The 21,112-nt window shown below is 47.6% G+C and overlaps 1 protein-coding gene across 3 annotated transcripts in view; it reads right to left on the bottom strand.

Moving 5' to 3' along the window:
• The window catches only part of LOC110258920 (leucine-rich repeat extensin-like protein 5), a 73,609-nt gene extending 66,800 nt beyond the window's left edge, over window positions 1-6,809 (bottom strand). Inside the window, exon 1 of one of the 3 annotated variants that reach the window (XR_002341282.1) lies at window positions 6,046-6,805. Coding sequence is in view for 2 of the 3 variants with exons in the window: in XM_021082206.1 (XP_020937865.1) it covers window positions 6,046-6,472 (427 nt within the window). In the remaining variant the exon portion in view is untranslated. Of the gene's footprint in view, window positions 1-6,045 lie in introns of all 3 variants that reach the window. The other 2 variants (XM_021082206.1, XM_021082205.1) reach the window with 2 other exon arrangements.
• Between the last annotated feature and the right edge of the window lie 14,303 nt (window positions 6,810-21,112).

Genomic DNA, 21,112 nt, shown 5'->3' with positions numbered 1-21,112 from the left:
GAGAGGGTGCTGCTACCAGCCTCACAGGAATACAAAGGAATGCTATGAACAATTGTGTGACAATTAATTAGAAGGTTTAGGAAAATGGACAGATTTCAGTGAGATGAAAACCAACTTGTGTGACTCAAGAAGAAACAGAAGATCAGACATGTTCATAGCAAGGAGACAAGTGAGTTAACAAATTCAGAACTTCACGGAGTTCCCATCATGGCACAGCAGAAACAAATCCTACTAGGAACCATGAGGTTATGGGTTTGATCCCTGGCTTTGCTCAGTGGGTTAAGGATCTGGCATTGCCATGAGCTGTGGTGTAGGTCGCAGACATAGCTTGGATTCTGTGTCGCTGTGACTGTGGCATAGACTGGCAGCTGCAGCTCCAATTAGACCCCTAGCCTGGGAACCTCCATATGCTGTGAGTGAGGCCTTCAAAAGACAAAAGACAAAAAAAAAAAAAAAAAGAACTTCACACAAAAAGAAGCTCAGGCCCAGATAGTCACACTAGTAAAGTCTACCAAACACTGAAAGAAGACTTAATGTCTCGAAAAGATACATGCACCCCAATATTCACAGCAACACTATTCACAAAAGCCAAGACATGCAAACAAACTAAACAGCCATTAGTAGAAGAATGAATAAAGAAGATATGGTCCATATATACTGTGGAACATTACTCAGCCATGAAAAGAATGAAGTACTGCCATTTGAAGCCACATGGATGGACCGAGAGATGATCATACTAAGTGATGTCAGAATGAGAAAGACAAATGCTATATAATATCACTTCTACACTACTGGAATCTAAAATATGACACAAGTGAACCTGCCTGAAACTGAAGTGGTCTCAGACATAGAGAACAGATTTGTGGTTGCCAAGGGGGAGGGGGGAGGACATGTGATAAAGTGGGATTTCAGTGTTAGGAGATGCAAACTATTGTATACAGGATGGATAAACAACAAAGTCCTACTGTATAGCACAGGGAACTATCAATATCCTATGATAGACCATAATGGAAAATAATATGAAAAAGAATGTGTGCGTGTGTGTGTGTGTGTGTGTGTAGAGAATCATGTTGTGGTACACCTGAATCTAACATAGCACTATAAATCAACAATACTTCAACCTAAAAAAGAATTTATATTAATTCATCACAAACTTTCCCCCAAAAATAGAGAATACTTCCTAATATTTTCATGAGGCTTGCATTACTGCAATACCATCCCAAAAAAACTACAGACCCCTAACTCTTATGCACATACACACAAAGAGCTCAGCAAAATATCAGAAAACAGAATCCAGAAGCATATAAAAAGGGTTATAAACCATGACTAAATGGGACTTATCACAAGAATGCAAAATTGGGTTAACATGGAAAAATCAATTAATGTAAGATATCTTCTTAACAGAATAAAGGACAAAAAAGCAGCAGATTATCTCAGTGGAAGCTGAAAAATCATTTGACAATATCCAAAGGCGCTTCATGATAAAAACCTCTTAATAAGAGTTCTCCAGCTGCTCAGGAGGTTAAGGACCTGACATTATCACTGCTGTGGCTCGGGTTGCAGATGTGGCATGGTTTCAATCCCTGGCCTAGGAAATCTGCATGCTGTGGGCGTGGCCCCAAAACCAAAACCAAATCAAATCAAAAAACAAACAAGCACAGTCAACAAAGACTAGGCTTGAATATCATCAACCTAATAAAGGGCATCCATAAGAAACCCACAGCTAACATCCTCCCTAAGGGTGAAAGGCTGGAGGCTTCCCCAGATACTAGGAACCAGATATGGATGCATTTTCTCACCATTTCTATTCAACATTGTACACAGACTTCCTGCTGTGCTGTGGTGCAGTGGGTTAAGAACCTGACTGCAGCAGCTCAGGTCACTGTGGATGCGAGGGTTCAATCACAAGCCCAGCATACTAGGTTAAAAGGTCCAGCATTGCTGCAGCTTCAGCTTAGGTCACAGTTGAGGCTTGGATTCAGTCCTTGGCCTGGGAACTTCCATATGTCATAGATGCAGCTATTAAACAGAAACAAAAATAAACAAAAAACACTTTACAAAGGATTCTAGCCAGAGCAATTAGACAATGAAGTGCAGGCACCCAGATTAGAAAGGAGAAGTGTGGAAACTTCTCTCCTGGGTAATAAACACCTTCCCAGTGGCTGCCCTGGCCCCCCATCCTGCCTCTGTCCCCCAGTCCTTTTGGAGGTAGACAGCCCCCTCCTATCAGAAACCAGCCTCTCTGCCTTATAATATTGCCAAAGGAACTTCCTGGCTCCACAGTTGTCACTCCCCACCCCATCCATTTAGCTTTTGGTGACAGGAAAGCAGGGAAGCCTCTGAACTCTTGGAAACCAAGAACATTCACCCCATGTTTGGGAAATCATTAACCCCACACATCAGGCTCACTGCAACCAGCTTCAGGAACTCCATCTCCAGCTTCATCTGGGCTCCATGTTCACAAAATAATCTGTTTCTTTGCCCCACCCCCACTCCCCAAGTGCCAGCTTTGCAAACATCCCACAGTCATCTTCGTGGATGTAAATTCACATGCCACCTGCCAGGAACTGAATCCCAGGGGCCAGCGGCAGGGAGATGCCAGGCCTGAGTGAAAACACTCGCTGGCCTGGCTCTGAAGCCTCATGGTGAGGCAAAGAAAGTATAGGTCAGCGCCTGACTGGTTTTGCAACTTCTAAGAGCTGAATACACAAGCTGAGGGGAAATCTGGAACCACTGATGCCTTCCAGCCACCCTCCAGAACTCATGGGATGTAGAGAAGCAAGGTCCCTTCCTGGGGACCTTTGCGGTTGGAGACAAGGGCCCCATATGCAACACCAGAAAATGCCTACCCCAGCTTGCCAGACCCCTGCCAATGATGGTGTAGACAAAGAACAGTACATCAGAATTGGAAAGGAGGCAGAACAGGGAGAGGGCAGAAAAAATCCCAGACAGGAGTTGCCATGCCATGTGCTTTTAGGGGGCCAGCCAGCAGGCAGAAGTGCCTCTTCTGCTCCTCACACAGTCCTCCTCATCCCCAGGGTAAGGGGTCCCAGGTTGAATTTTCTTTTTTCTTTTCTTTTGTTTTTTCTTTTTAGGGCTGCACCCACTGCGTAGGGAAGTTCTCAGGCTAGGGGTAGAATCAGACCTGCAGCTGCTGGCTTAGGCCACAGATACAGTAATGCAGAATCCAAGCCACATCTGTAACCTACACCACAGCTCATGGCAATGCCTGGATACTTAACCCTCTAAGAGAGGCCAGGGTTTGAAACCATGTCTTCAGGGATACTAGTCAGATTCATTACTGCTGAGCCACATGGGAACTCCTCAGGCTGAATTTTCTTTTCCCTCCTCCAGGGCTGCCTTCAGCTCTTCTCAGGCTGTGTGACTGTCCCCCTGGGCCCTAGGCCTCCTGGGACCCAATCTGGCAGGCCACAGTCCCCCCTGCCCCATCCTGCACTTCCTCTGGCTCAAGCCACACCATGGGTCATCAGAGCCCCCAAGAAAGGGTCCTGGCTGTCCCAGGCCACTCCCCACCTGGGCTGGGATTATGGCTCTGTTTCTCATTTTTCCACACAGCCCTGGGAGGAACCCTGAGTGAGGACACTTTGGAGCAGGAGGCCCATCCACAGGGTCCTGGCCATGCAAAGCAGACAGGTTGCATCCAGTGTCACTGTACCTAGGTGTCACCACTGTCCCCAGGAGAGAATCACCTTCCAGAACCTTGGGGGTGGGGCTGAATCTCACCCACATCTCTCTCCTCCCCTGCAGGGGGCTTCAAACAGGGGTGCAGGGACCCTTTCAAAGGGGCACAGGCTAAAGGGGATGAGTCTTTCCTGAAATCCCTGAAAGCCTGGGATCCCCCATTTCCCATCAGCTCCTCACCAACCCTAGGATCTTTTACCTACTGAAGGACTTCCAGCCCCTCTGCATCCTAGGGGAAGGGACTCCTGGACACCAAAGGGGGAACTTCAAATAAGGCTTTAATCCAAATACTGAAATCACCCACCACCCCATCACTAGGAGATGGATTTCCAGGAACAGTTTCCTTTTTCCATTTCTAAAAATCCATAATGTATTCATAGTGTTTGACCACAGGACTTTCTCAATCCAGACATGATTTTTTAAAAAACACTTAGTGACTTGAGGTCACAGAAAATTTTTTAAATCAATTTATGTATATTTTCCCTGCACAGAAATATGCTTGACTTATTCATAAAAGACCCACAAGCATAAAAAATGTACCACATCAGGATAAAACCCCTCAGGGAAGTATCAAACCAAAAGAAAACAATGAGCAGCCCCTAAGGCCCTCCAGGGACCTGCCAAGGAAAGGTGGGAGTCCAGTTGCAATTTAAAGTTAGGGAACAGTTACTTTCCAAATGTCAATAATACCTCACAGACCAGGTTCTACATCTTTGACAAATCTTTAAACCCTGACAGAGCACATTTTTAGAGGTTGGCTTGAAAATGTATGCAAAGTCTAGGAAAATGGTTAATGGAGGGAGCTGAGGTGGGAATAAAGAAGTCAAGGGTGCAATTCAGTGCTCTTGTGGGTATGTGTACTTCTCATATGAAAATGTTGCAGAAAATGTGCAAGAGGACAGACAGGTTTTTAAAAAACATTTAGGGAGTTGACAGAAAAAAAACTGGGAAGGGGGGGAGATACCTGCTCCAGCAAGGCAGGGCCACTGTGGTGTGCAGTGATTATCCACCTGAGGGTGCCCCCAGGTAAGGCTTCCAAATCAGGCCTTTTATTCTGATTTTTCAGCTGTGCCTGCAGCATGCAGAAGTTCTGGAGCCAGGGGTCAAGCCCACACCAAAACAGCAGTGACACTGCCAGATCCTTAACCCAAGGAGCCACCCACCAGCCAGGAACCACCAAACCCCACAGCAAGGTCCATGCTGGCAGCAAGGTCCACCCTAGCACCCGCACCCTCTTATCACTCAAGGCAAGATCCATGACGTCCCCAGAGGCCTATGAACCGCAGCGGGGACCTCCATCCATTTCCCAGCACCCTCTGAACCAGAGCAGGGAGGCCCTCTCCGGGGGGGCGGGGGGGGGACCTGCTCCAAAGTTCTGGCAGCCCCAGCTCAGACTGCCAGTGTGTAGGGGGTGTCTCCAGGCACACCGCACCAGGGACATCCTACCAAGGCCCTTGGTTCTCAGGCTGCTTGGGGGGGGGGGGGCGCTGCACAGAAGGGAGGACAGATGGCACGGTGAAAGTTGCCAGGGAAACTTTAGCAACTGGAGCTGGCCAATGCCAGCCTCCTGCCTAATTCACAGGAAGCGGCGGCAGGCGAGGGGCGTGGCTCACCAGCAACAGCAGCCCCCCCCCCTCCCCCCGCCGCCCCAGTCTGGCAGAGGCTGGCACCCGGTGTGGGTTCTACTGGACCCCAGGACAAGGGGGTCCACCGGAGACCCCAGGGCCTGGGCCATGTGCACTGGCGCCTGGCCTCAGGAAGCCTGCTGCTTCTTCCCCATACACCTGGAATGCAGGCTCTGAATGCTGGTAGCAACGCTGTCTCCCAGGACCTTGTGGCCGCTGCAAGGGTCTCCCTCCCCGCACGCCCCCTGGTGGTCACTTCTGAGTCCACCCGCAGACTTCAGAGCCCACATACCCAGGCCAAGAGGCGGATCTAGGGCTAGGAGACCCCAGGCAGAAGGTGGATATAGGTCCATCTTCATTGCCCCAAGGAAGGCGCTAGAGGTGAGGGGGGTTCAAACCCGAGGGGGACGAAGGGATGCTCCTGTGCTCTGCCCCCACACTGACTCCAAAGCATTTTAAAGGGGTCCATACTCCAAAAAGAAATGGGGGGCGGGAGCGGGGAGGGTATCTGTCTCTAAAAAGAAGTGACCCGCCCCCAACCAGGCCGCCAAGAACCCTTCCCCCCCACACCCCGTTCCCCCCCGTCCCTCCCCTCCCTCCCCGTCCTCAGCCTTTGGGCCCCTGGGGGGCGCGCTACTGTCCTTCCCAGCAGCGCGGGGTGCCCTCGCCACCCCCGCCCCGCACCCTCAGCGCTCCACACCCCCAGCCACTGCCCTACCTGGCTCAGGTGTAGCTCGAAGCCTGTGGAGTCTGGGCGCTTCGGGACCCCCAGGAGAGGGCCAGCATCTGCTCGCACCCGTCTTGGCCTCTGGAGCCTGAGAGGCCCAGCGCCTAGCCTGGCGGGAGGTCTGGAGCCGCTGCTGCAGCTCAGCTGTCTGGGTGGGGGGTGGGGGGTGGGGACGCCACGCCCCTCCCCTCGCCGCAGCGGGTCTGGGAGCTCCCAGCAGGGGTGCCTTGGCTGTCCCTCCCCTCAGCAGGGCACTGGCAGTTGGGAATGGAGAGGGAGGGGGAGAGGTCCTCTTCCGGCCAAAGTGCCCGCATGCGCAGCAGGCCAGGATCGCCGCCCTTGCCGGCATCCACGGACACCTTTCCACCTGGCCCCAGGCCAGCTCCCACCTGCAGAAGAGAGGTTGGAACTGGATCATCTTATATTGTTTTGATCCTATCAATGAATAATGCACTAACTTCTTTCTTTGGGGAGATTAAAAAGAGAACAACAGATGTTTGTGAATATATTTATACTAAAGGACTATATTAGATCAATTTGACCAGAAATGGAAGTTGTAATGATGACAGAAAAATGGCAGGAGCCTTAATACCATCAAGATGGACTAATTTAACTGTCTTTCTGGTCTGTGTTTTGGTTTTAAGACATATTTCATAAAAACGTATGTCTAAATTTTTCAGTCACAGAGAAATCATGTCCTTTACATAAGGGGAAAATCAAAATGACAGACAATATTTAACATTGGTTAGGATGTGGAAGAGTCAGACCACTCACTCACTGAAAATGTGAAAGATGAAGTATGGATTTGCATACTTCTCTGGAAAGCAGTACAATGATATTTAGTAAATTTATATTTTATAAAGTGTACATATACATTTTCAAAGCCCAGTCTTTACACAAGGTAAATGAGTGTGTACCTCTAACAAAAGACATGTAAAATTACTAGCATTACTAGTTAGCATTATTGGTAGTACAAAAGAGGAAAAAAAATACTGCACTGTCTATTAACATTAAAGTGGATTAATAAATAATGACCTAATCCCACAAAGAATTACTGCACCACACTGAGAATGAATGTACTGCAACTTCCTGTGACAACAGAGGATTGAATAAGTATGTGGTTGAGTGAAGTGGTATATGCTGTAGGCATCCATTTTTGCATGGGCTTGTCTCTTGCCTCCTTGCTGGCAGGTGGGCAGCCTCAAGACACAGTGACAGAGGCCCGGACAGAGCTGAGGCCTGGCAGCAGCACGAGCACCCGGTGAGGGCCCAGCTCTTGTCTTTGTAACAAAGCAACCATCCAGCCTCGGATGGGCCCCGGGGTTCAGACACAGGAGTTTCTGCTCTCCTGTGACATAACTACAGCCCCGAAAAGCCTCCTGTTGTGTGAAATCTCACACTGAAAACCAAACCAAACCACACTTGAAAACAAACCAGGGTGATGGCTTAAAAAGGTTTGGGCCAGATCACTCAAAACCTGTGGAACTCTGTAACCAAGGTGCTCACAGAAAAGCAACAGCTGCAGTAAAAATACTCACCCCATTCAAGCTGGGATCACGGTCTGAGAATCCTTCAGCCTTATAGCTTCCACCCGCCTGGGCCTCTTTCTATGACATGTAGGCCCTGGAGAGGATTCAGGGGAATAGAGATGATGTGAAATGTGAACATGAGAAACAAAGGCAGGGTGTGCCTTTATACCTGAATCCACTGTTTTACATGAGAAATGGCTGCCACCCCAGCGTGTGAATGTGGGAATTCTCCCGGGAGATCTGCTGGCAGAGAGTGGAGTGGCTCCTGAAGCAACTAAAGCAGCCACTGCTTCACTAAAGGAAGCCATTTCTAGAGTTTTAAACATTTTTTTTTTAATTGATGAGGCTCACTTTTCAAGTGGGAGAAAGCTGGCCCAGACCACCTCAGACCATCATGTGTGAGGAAGCCATGTGAGTGGACCAGAGGCTGGCCGCACACCCCACACTCTTCCCACAATCCTTGTGAGTCAGTTCCCACCAAGTTACCTGCCTGGTTGCAGAATCCACCTGCTACTTAACCTCTGTAGTGAACCAGGGCAGCCCCTCTGTGTGTGTGCTCAGAGGGGCCTGGCTTGAGACTATCAGAGCCTTTCGGACAAGGGCCCACATTTTCACCTTGTGCCAGCATGGCCAGGTCTGACACTGCCTCTGACCTGTCCTGCTGCCCCTTGCTGGAGGGGGGTGAGAGGTTCACTCGGCACCTTTGGTGCAAAGTTGACAATACCTGTTAAGTGTGGGGCATTGTGAAGATTGTCCATCTTCAGGGACAACAGAGAAAGAGGGGAGCCGGGCTGAGACTGGCTCCCCCTGCCTGTCTCCCCATCAGCCCAAACCAGTCCACTGCCAAGCTGGGCTGATTCTCCCACTCAGAACACCACTCTTGGCCTCCTCCACCCTTGCCTGGACCAACTCATTCCCTCAACTACCCCTCCTATCAGCCCAAGGGGCCCTTCATGGTGCAAAGATAATCGCAAACTCCTGGCCTAAAAATCCTAGTGGCTTTACATTTTCTATTTTCTCTAAGAGAAATGACAAGATGTTCGAGGCAGTGGGTAAAGGCCCATCAGCTGTGCTCCCGTCTAGGCTCATGCCTTTCCCTAACTCCCCAGGCTCAGGTAAGACGGCCCCTCTAGATTCTTCAGATTCAGTTCCTTCTTTCATATTCTTCCTGTTCTCATACAGGGGTCCCTCTGATAGGTGGGCCTATATCCCTGAAGACTCTCATCCCAGCTCAGGCTCTGCCTGGAACCACACCCCTCCCAGAAGCCTCCCTGGTCCCAAGGGCTGCATTAGCCCCATACATGTGGCCACAGGCCCTTGCTTCTTTCACTTCAGGAGTTGCAGGTTCCTGACATCGGCCCTCCCACTGGGCTCTTGGGGGGGAAGCACAATGGCTGACACCTTCAGCACTGCTTCCTCAGTGCCTAGACCATAATAGGAAATCATGTCATCAATTACCTACACCTTCATTGCGAAATGAGGGCTTGGATGTCAGTGAGGCAGAGGACCCTCTGTGTCTCAGAAATATTCAATTCTTAGATAAAAGGCACATCAAATATATACTGTGGTGATCATGTGAAAACAGGCAAGACACATGGTACCCTGACTCACCAGAGATCCCGAGACAGGAGATCGCCTCTCTGGGCTGTTACCATCAGCAGGGAGTGTGACTCCTTGGTGTCCAGGATGGTCATTGCATGCATTCTGGAACATTCTGGAGCCAAGACTCACTCTGTGGAGAATCTGCATGAGGAGAAACAGATAAGGGTCTTCGGTGTTTATTTAATGCTGGCATCACAGAGTTACTTAGGCCAAATACCTCAAGACAAATTATGCACCCTGGGATTTAAACTGCCTTTTCCTTTTTATTTTTTTCAGTATAAAAGTAATACAGCCTCATTAGGTTTCTGCAGCATTTGAATGTTTATGTTCTGTAAAGTGACATCCCCTCCATTTACTCTCCCAATCCTCCAGCATCCTTTTTCTCTGTTGGTATGCAGTAGTGAGTACTTTATCGTGATTTTACAAAATCGAGAGCAAAAACCAGTGTCCTACAGCTTGCTTCTTTCACTTCATGAGCTGCAGGTACCTTTCTAGGGATGTTAATGTCAAGTTCATTCTTTTCAACTTTATTGTTTGGAAAAATGAAACAATCATCATTTATTTAATTAGTTCTGTGTTGATGGAGATACAGGTGTTCCCAATTTTTCATAATTACAAACCATGTTGCAAAGTCCATTAAAAAATGTGTCTTTCCACACCTGGGTGACAGTTTCTTTAGGATAAATTCCTGCCCAGAAATAGAATTCATGGGCCAAATGGCACGAACATTTTTAATATTAATTGACATTGCCAAATTGCCTTCCATAAACAGGTTGTGAAAAATGTACACTCTTGACAAGCTATGGGAACTCATACAGGGAAGTTGCTCTTGGGTAGAAGTGACAGAAATCCCAATTCAAAATGCTTTATACAAATGAAAACGTGTTGGCTTATGTAAAGGGAAGTTTGCTGTAAGGGCTTAACATGTATTATCAGAGCCAGGTTGTTTTGGGGTCCTAGCTCAGCTCTGTGGTCTGCTGTGTGTTTGCCTAAATGTCAGAGAGGTCACTCCTCACGGTCACAGGAAGGCTGCCAGCAGCGACTGGGCCACATGGTCCTAGGTCCATATCAGAGGAACAGAACTTCCAGGAAACACTCTGGTCAGGCTGTTACTGTGATGGGCTCACAGGCTCACCCTTGAACCACTCGGTGCCATCACAGCAATGTGACTCAGGGGCTGATTTAGCTCAGGGTCACATGTTGTAGCCCTAGGGCTGGGTGTGGCTGGGTGTGTTGCTCATACCAGAAGAGAAGAATGAGTGTGTCTGGCCCACCCTCAGAAGTGCCCTGGGCTTGCTTTGCTGCTCTGCTGTCATCATTTTGAAGTTCTTATAATTGTTAAACATTTTGCATGGGGACCTACAAATCATGTAGCCAATCACAGATGAAAATTCAGGCTGCTTTTAGAAAACAGAGGCAATATAGCTGGGGTGACACAACACAAATGTCCACTGCAATGGTTATGTGCTAAGTAATATGATTTAAACAATTCCTCCTTGAACAGTTTTATCACTCACTGTCTCTAATCCTTTGCTCCATACCAAAAACTATGTTCTAGGGGCTATGTTCTAGCTCTGCTTTTCTCCAACCAGTGTCTGCCTCCCTTGGGCTGTGAAAATTAATCTGTGCCTGCAGCAAGTTTATGGACAGGGTGATGTTCTTGAAGATAAGCTGCTTTGACTGTACTGGTATTAAAAAGTGGCCATCAATTAAAAGGGGGAGAGAATAAACCATGTTACAGGAATGAGAAAATTAAATTGATGAATCCCAGCTTTACTCAGCTCCTAGCAACCACCAGTGTTATGGAAAATTTCCAGTATGAAAATCCCAAGGTTTAGGGCAATGCTTTTTGAAGATTCTTGTAAATAGGTAACAGCTTGGTGTGGTGGATTAGACATATTTTTTCAGTCTGCTTTCTTTTCACATGTAACCCAATTATTTTCTTCTAATTGAGGAGCAAAGCAGACACTTAAATGGCATCTAAGTATTTCTGATGTGCTTCTTTCATCTTCATTAATGGTCCCATCCATATATTTCAGTGAAAATTATATTGTATGGCCATTCTTCAAAAAAGTGATTTATTTTTACTTCAGCTATCAATATGTGACTATATTCTCTTGTAAAAAGAAAAAAAAAAAAAAGGAAGAAAATGGAGCATTCCATGAAAGGTTAAAGTCCTTTCTGACCACCTCTCCCCACCTCACTCTCTCTATTACTCATCCTCCATCCTTGACCCTTCTCAGAGGTAATTGCTGCAATCAGGTCTTAGCTTTTTCTAGAATGTTCTAAGCTTTTAGATACCTATATATCTCCCCAGAAAATGGCTACAATTGTTTTGTTCTGTTTTGACATAAAAGGCACCATCATGTAGGTCTCTTCTTTAAAAAAAAACAAAAAACAAAAAAACAAACCTCAACATAGCTTGGTGAGCTTTCCACATACTATGCAGATATTTTTAACTGCAGGAGAGTTTGTGCTGTATATTCCACATTTGATAAAGCCTCGTTGGGCCTTTATGGTGAGTTGTTTCCACTCTTTCGCACAAGAATGCTGCAGTGACCATCTTCATGAGGGCCTTTGAGACCAGCGTGTCTGCTCAGCATGGACTCTGCAATGGCTGATGGGCTAGCCCTGGAACCCACATCTCTGGGGAAGCAGAGGCAGTGAGCCTGGGCAGAAGGGGCCTGGGCTGTGATGAAGCTGCACCAAGGCCTTAGTCACCTCCATGGTTGGAGGTGTGCTCTGGAGCAGGGTTATTCAGAATTATTCCAAGCTGGAGCCACAGGACAGGTGTCTGCAACACACATCAACTGGTCACTGGTTGTGGACTGCCTTGGGGAAGGGACATGACCTTGAAGGTCTTCAGCAATCCTTTGGGATGGGGAAGACAGAGGTGTGGTGCTGGGGCCTTGGTTGTGGCCGTCAGCCAGGAACAGAAGGGACAGCGTGAGAAGCAGGAGGTTGGGTCCTGAGGATGGGGTGGGGGCAGGGCCCCACAGGCTCATGGCATTCCCACATTTAAAGACAAGGTGTGATTGCCTTTAGTGGGCCATGGACTTGTCGGGTGGGTGTGGTCTGGAGCAGATGCTTGATTTCAAAGGGAAAAGACACAATCAGATAACCTGAGATGAAATCTGAGGTCTCCAGGACACGTGCCACCAACCTGCAGCTTTGCAGCCCTTTCCAAAACCAGCCTGATCTGCAGATGCTTAGCTTGTGTCATTCTACAACTCACCAAGGTAACTTAGCCTTAGCACTTCCCCTTCAAGCCAAGTGGTCTTGAAGGTCATGTCCAGGCTCTGACTCCTTGTCAAATGTTTCCAGTCAGTGCTCTACTTCAGAGCTGGCAGGACTGAATGCAATGCGTCTCAATGTGGGTTGCTCTTCAGTGGCCACATCAGTTGGAGGAACTTGAATAAACTGGGGCTTGATAACTTGTTTCTATACAATAAATTTTATTAAATATAAATGGGAATCATTAGCTGAAACACTTAATTAAAACCATGGCCAAATTAGATATGTGCTAAGGAGAGGTCTCTAAATTTATTGCCCAATGACCTATAGGTTCACTCAGTAATATACTCCTGGAAACCTCCTTAATGAAGCTATTAAGCACATAAATATCATATGTGCCAAATGTTGAAATTTAGTGATGATATATCCCAATTTACTTGCTAAGTAAATACACCCCCTTGAAAGAAGCCATGAATTTATGCTGCTGAGGACTAGAGCATGGAATTCCTCACCTGCCTGAAAACAGACCTTTTGAAATAGGCAATTCTTGGCACCCCAAGTCAGGAAGTAAGGAGCTGCTCCCCACCAGTAAGCCAGGGGCGTTTGGACTGGTGCTCTACTCCTTAAACTTTCCTTCTCACAAATGCAGAGCAGGTACCACTGGCCACAGACGGATCCAGACTTATTCCTCTGTGCTAACTGACTTGGAGTCTGGGGGAAGCTCCTCGACCCACGGGGGGGGGGGGTGAGTTCTTGGCTCATCTGGCACCTGGGAGGCCCAGGAGGGCTGCAGGTATGTGTGGTCTGGAGGTGTGGCCTCACAACCACCCAGACTCCTCAGCCCTCTCACCCTTAGTATGTTGCTTATCTGAGCTGTCAAACCTCCCTTGCTAACAGGAACACTGTCTCCTGTGCCTCGCTCAGGTAGTCTGCTTTGATGGTGATCTTGGCCAGAGCAGGCACTTTGGGAATGGCCTGCCTTCCCTGTTCTCTTAACTGACTTTGCCTATTGCTCTTTTCCTACCCTGCTTCCTGCTGGAGCTGCATCAGCACCTTGACCCCTGCCTTCCCCCCACCTGGAGTGCCCTACACTCCCCCAAAGCTCCCCAATAACCACACAGCTGCTCCCCCGACCCCACCCTGATGCCCAGGCTGCCAGAAACCTCTCCTCATCCCATCTGAACAGGACGTGTTTTTCTGTTGTCCCTCACCCTGCCTTTTGCTTGTCGCCACCTGACATATTTCATATTTATCCATTTATAGTTTGTATTCCCTCCCATGAATGTAAACACCAGTGGAGCTGGGGGAGGAAATAGTCACTTTTTGTTCACGGTGAATCCCTAGCACCTAATTCAGGGCCTGGCACACAGTTGATGCTCACCAAGTTTTCAAAAATGAATGAATGAATGAATGAATGAATGAAAAGCTAATAAGCAGCAGCCACTGGGAGTGACCCTGTGCCAGAACAAGAGCTACACCTGCTCCCAGAACAGTTCCCAGCTAACAGGGATCTGAGATGAAGTAAAGAGGAGATGACAAAAAAGCAGGCAGAGTTCTCCCATTCAGGGGGGGAGCGTGGGGACCAGAAAGCCTCCCCAGAGAAATGAAGGGGAAGACAAGTCTGTGAGGGGGCACCAGGTGAATGGGGCTCAATGATGCTGGAGCCATGAGCACCAGGGTTGGAGGCTTGGTCCTGGAGGGTGGCAGTGTTGGGGTGATGCGATCACACCGAGAGTGTGCATGGTGAGTATAGAGGCCAAGGACAGACCAACGGCATGCAGGGGCCCTGAATGAGACAAGCAGCAGCTCCCAGAGGCTGGGCCAAGCCAGAGCCATGGGTCCCAGCAGCTAGGAGAGAGCCAGCCAAGGGTGCCTTCAAACCATCAGCTGTTCCCCTGCAGCCAGAAGGCTCAGGTCAGGAGAAGCATATGCGGGTCTGAGCAAGGGGCTCCAAGGTGGGTCCAGACTAACCAGCAGTGGAGAGAGGCGAGCACAAAAGGGTGTGTGGGGACAAATGGGACAAACTCTTTCCAGAGGTTGGACTGTGGGATCTGTAACAGTAAATCCCAGTTACTGTGGAGAAAGCTAAGCTCAAGTGTCTCAAGTGGGTGCATGTCCACCTGCTTTCACAGTGTGCTGGAGGTCATTCTGAGAGTGGGTCCCACATGCAGGTATGTTTGGGAGATGCTTTCAGCTGGCCCAGGGACATGGCACCAAGTGACCAGGCACCTGCAGATCAGTCCTGGCCTTTCCCTCTCTGTCGGCTCTGGGAACCCAAGCAGAAAGCCTCCTTCCTGGTGGTGCTGGCCAGTCTCCCACCTGCCCATCTGCCTCTCACCAGGACAGGAGCCTCTGCGGATGTAGCATCTGACTGCATACCATGGACTTTCTTTGAATTGATTTCTAAAATCATCTTATACTGCAGGCAAGTGGGTTTTGTTTTCATTCAAGTTGGTAATATCAAGTTTCTTGCAAAAATGCATTCAGTAAGAAAGTGAGTCAGGGTAAAATAAATTAAAAGTTGAGTAAATCAGGTAATGTTAACTAATAGGTAGTATGAAGAGATGCCAAGCCAGGGGAGGGGGGCACTGGTTGGGACCTCCTGGGCCCCATCATGCCATGAAGATGGTCTGATGTCACTGTGCTCCAGTGACAATGGGTAGGGTAATCTAGTTACTGCTGTACTGGGTTGAACAGTATCCCATAGAAATGCATGTCCATGGGGAACTTCAGAATGTGACCAATTTGGAAATAGGGGCTTTGCAGATGTAATTAGTTAAGATGAGCTTATACTGGACCAGGGTGGATCCTAAGACAATGACTTTTGTCCTTATTAGAGGAAAATTTGGATACAGAGACAGAGATACAGGAAAGAAGGCCCTGTGATGACAGAGGCAGAGACTGGAGTGACACAGCCACTTGCCCAGAAATGCCACAAGTCACCAGCAGCTGCCAGACACTGGAGAGGCATGGGGGGACTCTTCAGATACTCTGGAGGAAGCACAGTATGACTGCCAACACATTGACCTCAGACTTCCAGCCTCAGGGTTCTCTTGTGGCACAACAGGTTAAGGATCTGGAATTGTCACTGCAGCAGCTTGGGTCACTGCTCTGACATGGGTTCAATCCCCAGCCCGGGGAACTTTCACAAGGCCCAGGCAAGGCCAGAAAGAAAACAAACAAACAAAACTAAATAGACTTCCAGCCTCCAGAACTGTGAGAGGATATACTTCTGCTGTTTTAAGCCACCTGGTTTATGGTCATTTGTGACAGCAGCCCAGGAGACCTTGTACAACCAATTTCTGAAAATTAATCATTAGATGATCAATTAATAATTAAGAGAAAATGGCCTTATTTGGTATATTGATGAACACTCTGACATTCATAAAATTTCTTTCTTGTAGTTATCCTGGGTGAATCCTTCTGGAGCCATAAGGCAGAAACATATTCTGACCCAAACCATACGGTCTTCACAATATTAAGTGTATTTTATCTTAAAAAAAAAAAAAAAACCGAGAAAACTACCAACCTTTGCATGAAAAATTGGTTTTTGTTGATCCATATTTTTATTTCCAACAAATCTGATGAAATCAAATGGTGAGACAGGTGGCCTGGCTTGGAATAATGATGCTTTTGGATATATCCTTGTCTTGTTCTCATTTACAGCCTTAGAAGCATAAAAGCATATTTTCATAAAACCAACCCTTCCATGTGAAGGCAGATTTATCATTCAGATCCATCATTAATTTCCCAAAGACATTCTCACTGGCCATAAAAAAGACTTAGAGGAGTTCCCGTCGTGGCGCAGTGGTTAACGAATCCGACTAGGAACCATGAGGTTGCGGGTTCGGTCCCTGCTCCTTGCTCAGTGGGTTAACGATCCGGCGTTGCAGTGAGCTGTGGTGTAGGTTGCAGACGCGGCTCGGATCCCATGTTGCTGTGGCTCTGGCGTAGGCCGGTGGCTACAGCTCCGATTCGACCCCTAGCCTGGGAACCTCCATATGCCGCGGAAGCGGCCCAAGAAATAGCAACAACAACAACAACAACAAAAGACAAAAGACAAAAAAAAAAAAAAAAAAGACTTAGAGATCTTTACGAAAATTTTATTCCAGAGAAAATGGTCTCGAAACAGGGTTTGCACAGGTCTTTTAACCACTGGTTCCCTGTGTTATTATCATAAAGTAATAACGTTGCTTCCCGCCAACATCATTCTTTCTGCTTTGTACTTCGGAGACCGAGTGACGCCTTTTGGAGTGGAGGACAAGGCAGCACTTAGTCATCACCTTGTGCTCCTGGCTGGTCCCTGTGTTAGATGGCAGTCTTACATCATCTTTTACGAGACCATCAACTTATCTGCAATTAAGTTTAGATTGTCTAATACAATCTGGTGACATTTTAGCTTACAGTTTATGTCCCAGTAAAAGGCTCCAAATGTTATTGCCATAAGAATCCCTGTGACAACCCAACATAAACCTTTTATTTCAGGCTGGACAGCTGACTGTGCATTTAGAAATGGTAGGGCAGGGAGATGGAGGGACCAGGGGTTGTGATGTTGATGATGCCTGAGGGCTTCATTTCCTTCTGGAACTCAAAATGGTTCAGCCTTTCTTTCTTATTGCTTTGGTAAGAATACCTAACATGAGATCTACCCTCTGCATCTTTCTGGTGTACCAGTCCATGGTATTAACTACAGGCACACCACAGAACTCTAGAACTTACTCATCTTGCACAGTGGAGCTTCAGACCCCCTGAACATCAGCCCTCGATTTCCCCCTCCCCCCAGTCCCTGGCAACCACCAATCTACTCTCTGCTTCTATGAGTCTGACTGTTTTTAGGTTTCTCACCTAAGTGGGTCATGCAGGACAGGGCCTATTTCAGTGAGCATGATGTCCTCCATGTTCATCCCTGTGGTTGCATTTGGCAGGAGATTCTTTTCAAAGGCTGAAAAATAGGCCATTGTGTGGCTGCACCACATTTCCTTGGTCTGTGCCTCTGTCCTTGGCCTGTCCGCTTGTTTCCATGGCTTGGCTATTGTGAACAGTGCCACAATGGACATGGGGTACAGATGCCTCTGCAGAGCCTGAGTTCAATTCTTTTGGATACCTACCCAGAAGTGGGGTTCTAGGTAGAAATGGGTTGAGACGCATCTGGTTGCAGCCTTTAGGTTTGGGCAATAGATATGTGAGCTAAGGAAATCACAGAGGAAGTCAGGCTTGCTGGTAGGACTGCTTCTGGTCCTCAGAATATTAAGCCTCCAAACTCAGCTTAGAAAAGTACTTTCATTACCACTGTATAGGAGCTAAATAGACGTGGAGCTCAGAGATTCTCAACCAGGGATGATTTTCCCTCCAGGGACATGGGTCTGGAGACATTTTGGTTGTCATGCCTGGGGTGGGGTGGTACAGGCATCTAGTGGGCAGGGCCAGGGATGTTGCTAAACTTCCCACAATACACACAACAGCCCTCCACAAAGAATGATCCAGTCCAACAGTTGTTACATGGTTGAAAAACCCTCATCTAACCGAACTCTCTTTTTTTTCTTTCTTTTTTAAGGGCTGTACTCATGGCATATAGAAGTTCCCAGGCTAGGGATCAAATCAGAGCTACAGCTGCCAGCCTATACCACAGCCACAGCCACACAAGATCTGAGACAAGTTTGCAACCTACACCACAGCTCATGGCAACACAGGATCCTTAACCCACTGACTGAGGCCAGGGATCAAACCTGTGTTCTCATGGATCCTAGTCAAGCTTGTTAGCACTGAGCCATGATGGGAACTCCCTGAACCCTCTTACAACACACAGCCTTGACTTTCCAAGGTGGCTGTCTGAGGTCCTTGCCTTTTGTCTTAGAAACATATTTTGCTCTGAATGAAATCATGGGTGAAGCCAGGGGATGGCTGGCCAATCTCAGCCCCTGCCTGGTTCAGGAACACAGTGAATGGTGGTACAGAGAAGGTGCAGGGTTTTCAGGAGAGAGGAGACACAGGACAGAAAGTGCAGCCAAGCTCTGGCGAGGAGGAGAAAAGCCGTGAGCTGCTTCAGTTTCCTAGTGAAGGTAATGCAACCTAGAAGCAATGACTTCATTTTCAAACAGAAAGTGCATCCTATGAGGAAGAAAAAAAGCCTCCCAGTGCCTGTGGAAGTAGCCTTCCAGAAGTTCTCAGCATCTATGACCCCAAACTATGCTAACGGGTGCTCTGGAGGAAGCTCTAGGTGTAACGTGGATAAAGTGTGGAATATTCCATGACTCTTACATCTTAAAAGCTTACAGATTCCAGAAATGAAACCAGTTCATGCATAAAATATCTGCTCTCAGAGCATGGTCATTTTCAGGTTTGCCCTTGGGTGGGAATCTGGGTTATAAAGCACTGTGGTTAGACCAGAACATCCTCCACCATGTGGACAGAGGCGCCTCTATTTATAGCTCTCCTCATGGTGACTTACAGCATGTGCATCAGTCTCTGTGTGAATTCTGAGCTCCCAAATGCCTAAGGAGATATTCTAAACCCTTTTCCCCGTGGCATTCTTCCAGACAGAATTTAAGAGACATCAGAGGATGGCACATTTATACTGAGTTTGCAGTTTCCTAAATGTGAAGAAGATGAATAGCTCTCAGTTGAGGAACACAGGTCAGATAGGAGCTTGAAATTGAGTATTTGAGCTGACACAGGAGTGAAACACTGAGAGTGGCTTTGTGAAGTTTGCTGCACCTCTAAGCTTCCTAAGACCCTGTGATTAGAAATAGATTGAGGTCACAGAGTATGGTCCTATTTGAATTAATGAAAAAACAAAATTGTGCAGAATGCTGGTTTCTGTACTGTGTGTCCGGCTGCTGGGTTCTGTGTAGGGGAGGGTACTCCTTCCCAGGCCTCCTTCTCTCTGGTAATTTGAGATCCCAAATAAGATTTTTTTTGGTGGAGAAAAAGACAAAATGATACTGCTATTACTTCAAAGTGTGTGTGTGGGGGACTGTCAATGAGAATACTGAAGTGAACAATTTAAAAAGAAAATCTCAATTTGTTTACTCCTGAATGCTGGAGAGGCTTGGAGAGTGGGGACTGGGTGGACCTTGCTTCAGAGAGAACTTAGTCAAAACCTAAGCACCCATTCACTAGTCCTGAGACCTTAACCCGGCTGAGCCTCTTCCCTCACCTTCAGTGGAGAGAGAAATTCATACCTTCCAGGGGCCTGTGAGGACCACAGGCAATTACACCCAGAGCTCCCCTGGCTGTGGCTGTGGATGGTCCGGACAAGGGGCCTACCTCAATGCACAAAGGAAGCAAGTGAGGGGAGGTCTTGGTTCCCTACCTTGGGTTCCTTTTGATGGTTTAAGACCCGGATCATTTAGAGTTCTTTGATAACAAGTAACAGAAACCAGCTCTGCTATTTTAAGCAGCAAAGGGATTTCCTAGAAAGCCGCTGGGTGGCTGGTACACAGAAGGGACAGGAATGCTGGGGACTGAGGCTCAGCCACAGGAAAGAAAGCAGAGAAGCCCTCAGAACACAGCTGAGCTGAGAGTTGCTGGGCACTGGCGTGTGTTTTACTTTCTTGATCCCAGGCCCTCCAGCTTCATCTGGGTCACCAGCCTCCTCCTTGTAGGAAGGCAGGGCACCTTCACTGAGATGCCCTAAACCTGAGCACAGGGAGGGTGGTGATGTCCCCCAGGAAATCCACATGTCAGGAGCCAAAATGCTAAATGTCTGTTGCAGGCCTCCTGTGATGTGAGCCTCTTGCCCACCCTGCGTGCCCAATGCCACCCTCCTCCCTCAGGTTTTCCTACTGAAGCCTCCATCCTCTGTCATCTGGGTAAGAAATTATTGTCAGTTCCCAGTCAGTTGCTTCAGCTTGTTTATCTGAAGTCAGCATTTTGCAGAAGCTTCGGCTGCCACTGCAAATCTTCCTGTTATCAAGCAGGCAGGCAGGCAGCAAGTGGCATCTGCTACCATCTTAGGGAGTTTGAACCTTTCTAACGATGCACTCCAAAACTTGGTCTTAGATCTCAAAAGTTTCCAAGTTAACTGATAGCCAGTGTCCCCAGAACAACATGAGCAAACATTCAATTCTAGTGCCTTCCCGAGGCAGAGCCTGGATGTGTAGGTTTGAGTAAAGGCTGAATAAATCATCAGCATGTGTTATCTCGTGCCAATGCTCCAACTCCCGACTTGTTCCCCTGTGTGATGGCTTCTTTAGTATTCTTTGGGGAAATTCCTGTTTCAAAAGTATCTTATTCTGAAAGATGATATAAGAAATCTAGGGGGGAAAAAAGAATACAAGCATATGGGCTAATTTTAAAACCTGGTGAAACTAAGAGAAAAAGCCAGCTTTGAGAGTTTCAGGCTTATGAAGTATTTATCCAGTGGCAAAGAAGACACTGAAGTCAGAAATGAACTTTGCAAAGTAATTCCTTTTGATCCCAGAAAAATGCATTCAAAGCCCTTCAGGTAAACATCATCTTTGATAGGTGGGAGGTGAATTACAAAGTGACATTATGCTTTTAAAGGCAACAAGGAATGAATCAAAGTCAGCAACTTGTCCAAGCCCTGTCAACCATGTTCCTGTGTGAAAGTTCTAGATGATGCTCCTTGAGTGCAGGGCAGAGCTGTGAATAGGGGAAGATGAGATATGGACAAATGGCAGATGAGAAAAGCCACAGGCAGCAAAACCAGAGTGGATTTTCCTCCTCCTGAA

This window comes from Sus scrofa, unplaced genomic scaffold (assembly GCF_000003025.6).
Source record: "Sus scrofa isolate TJ Tabasco breed Duroc unplaced genomic scaffold, Sscrofa11.1 Contig56, whole genome shotgun sequence".
NCBI classification, from domain to species: Eukaryota; Metazoa; Chordata; class Mammalia; order Artiodactyla; family Suidae; genus Sus; species Sus scrofa.
Note: the sequence above shows the minus strand (reverse complement) of the source record. Positions and strands in the feature narration are given on the sequence as shown.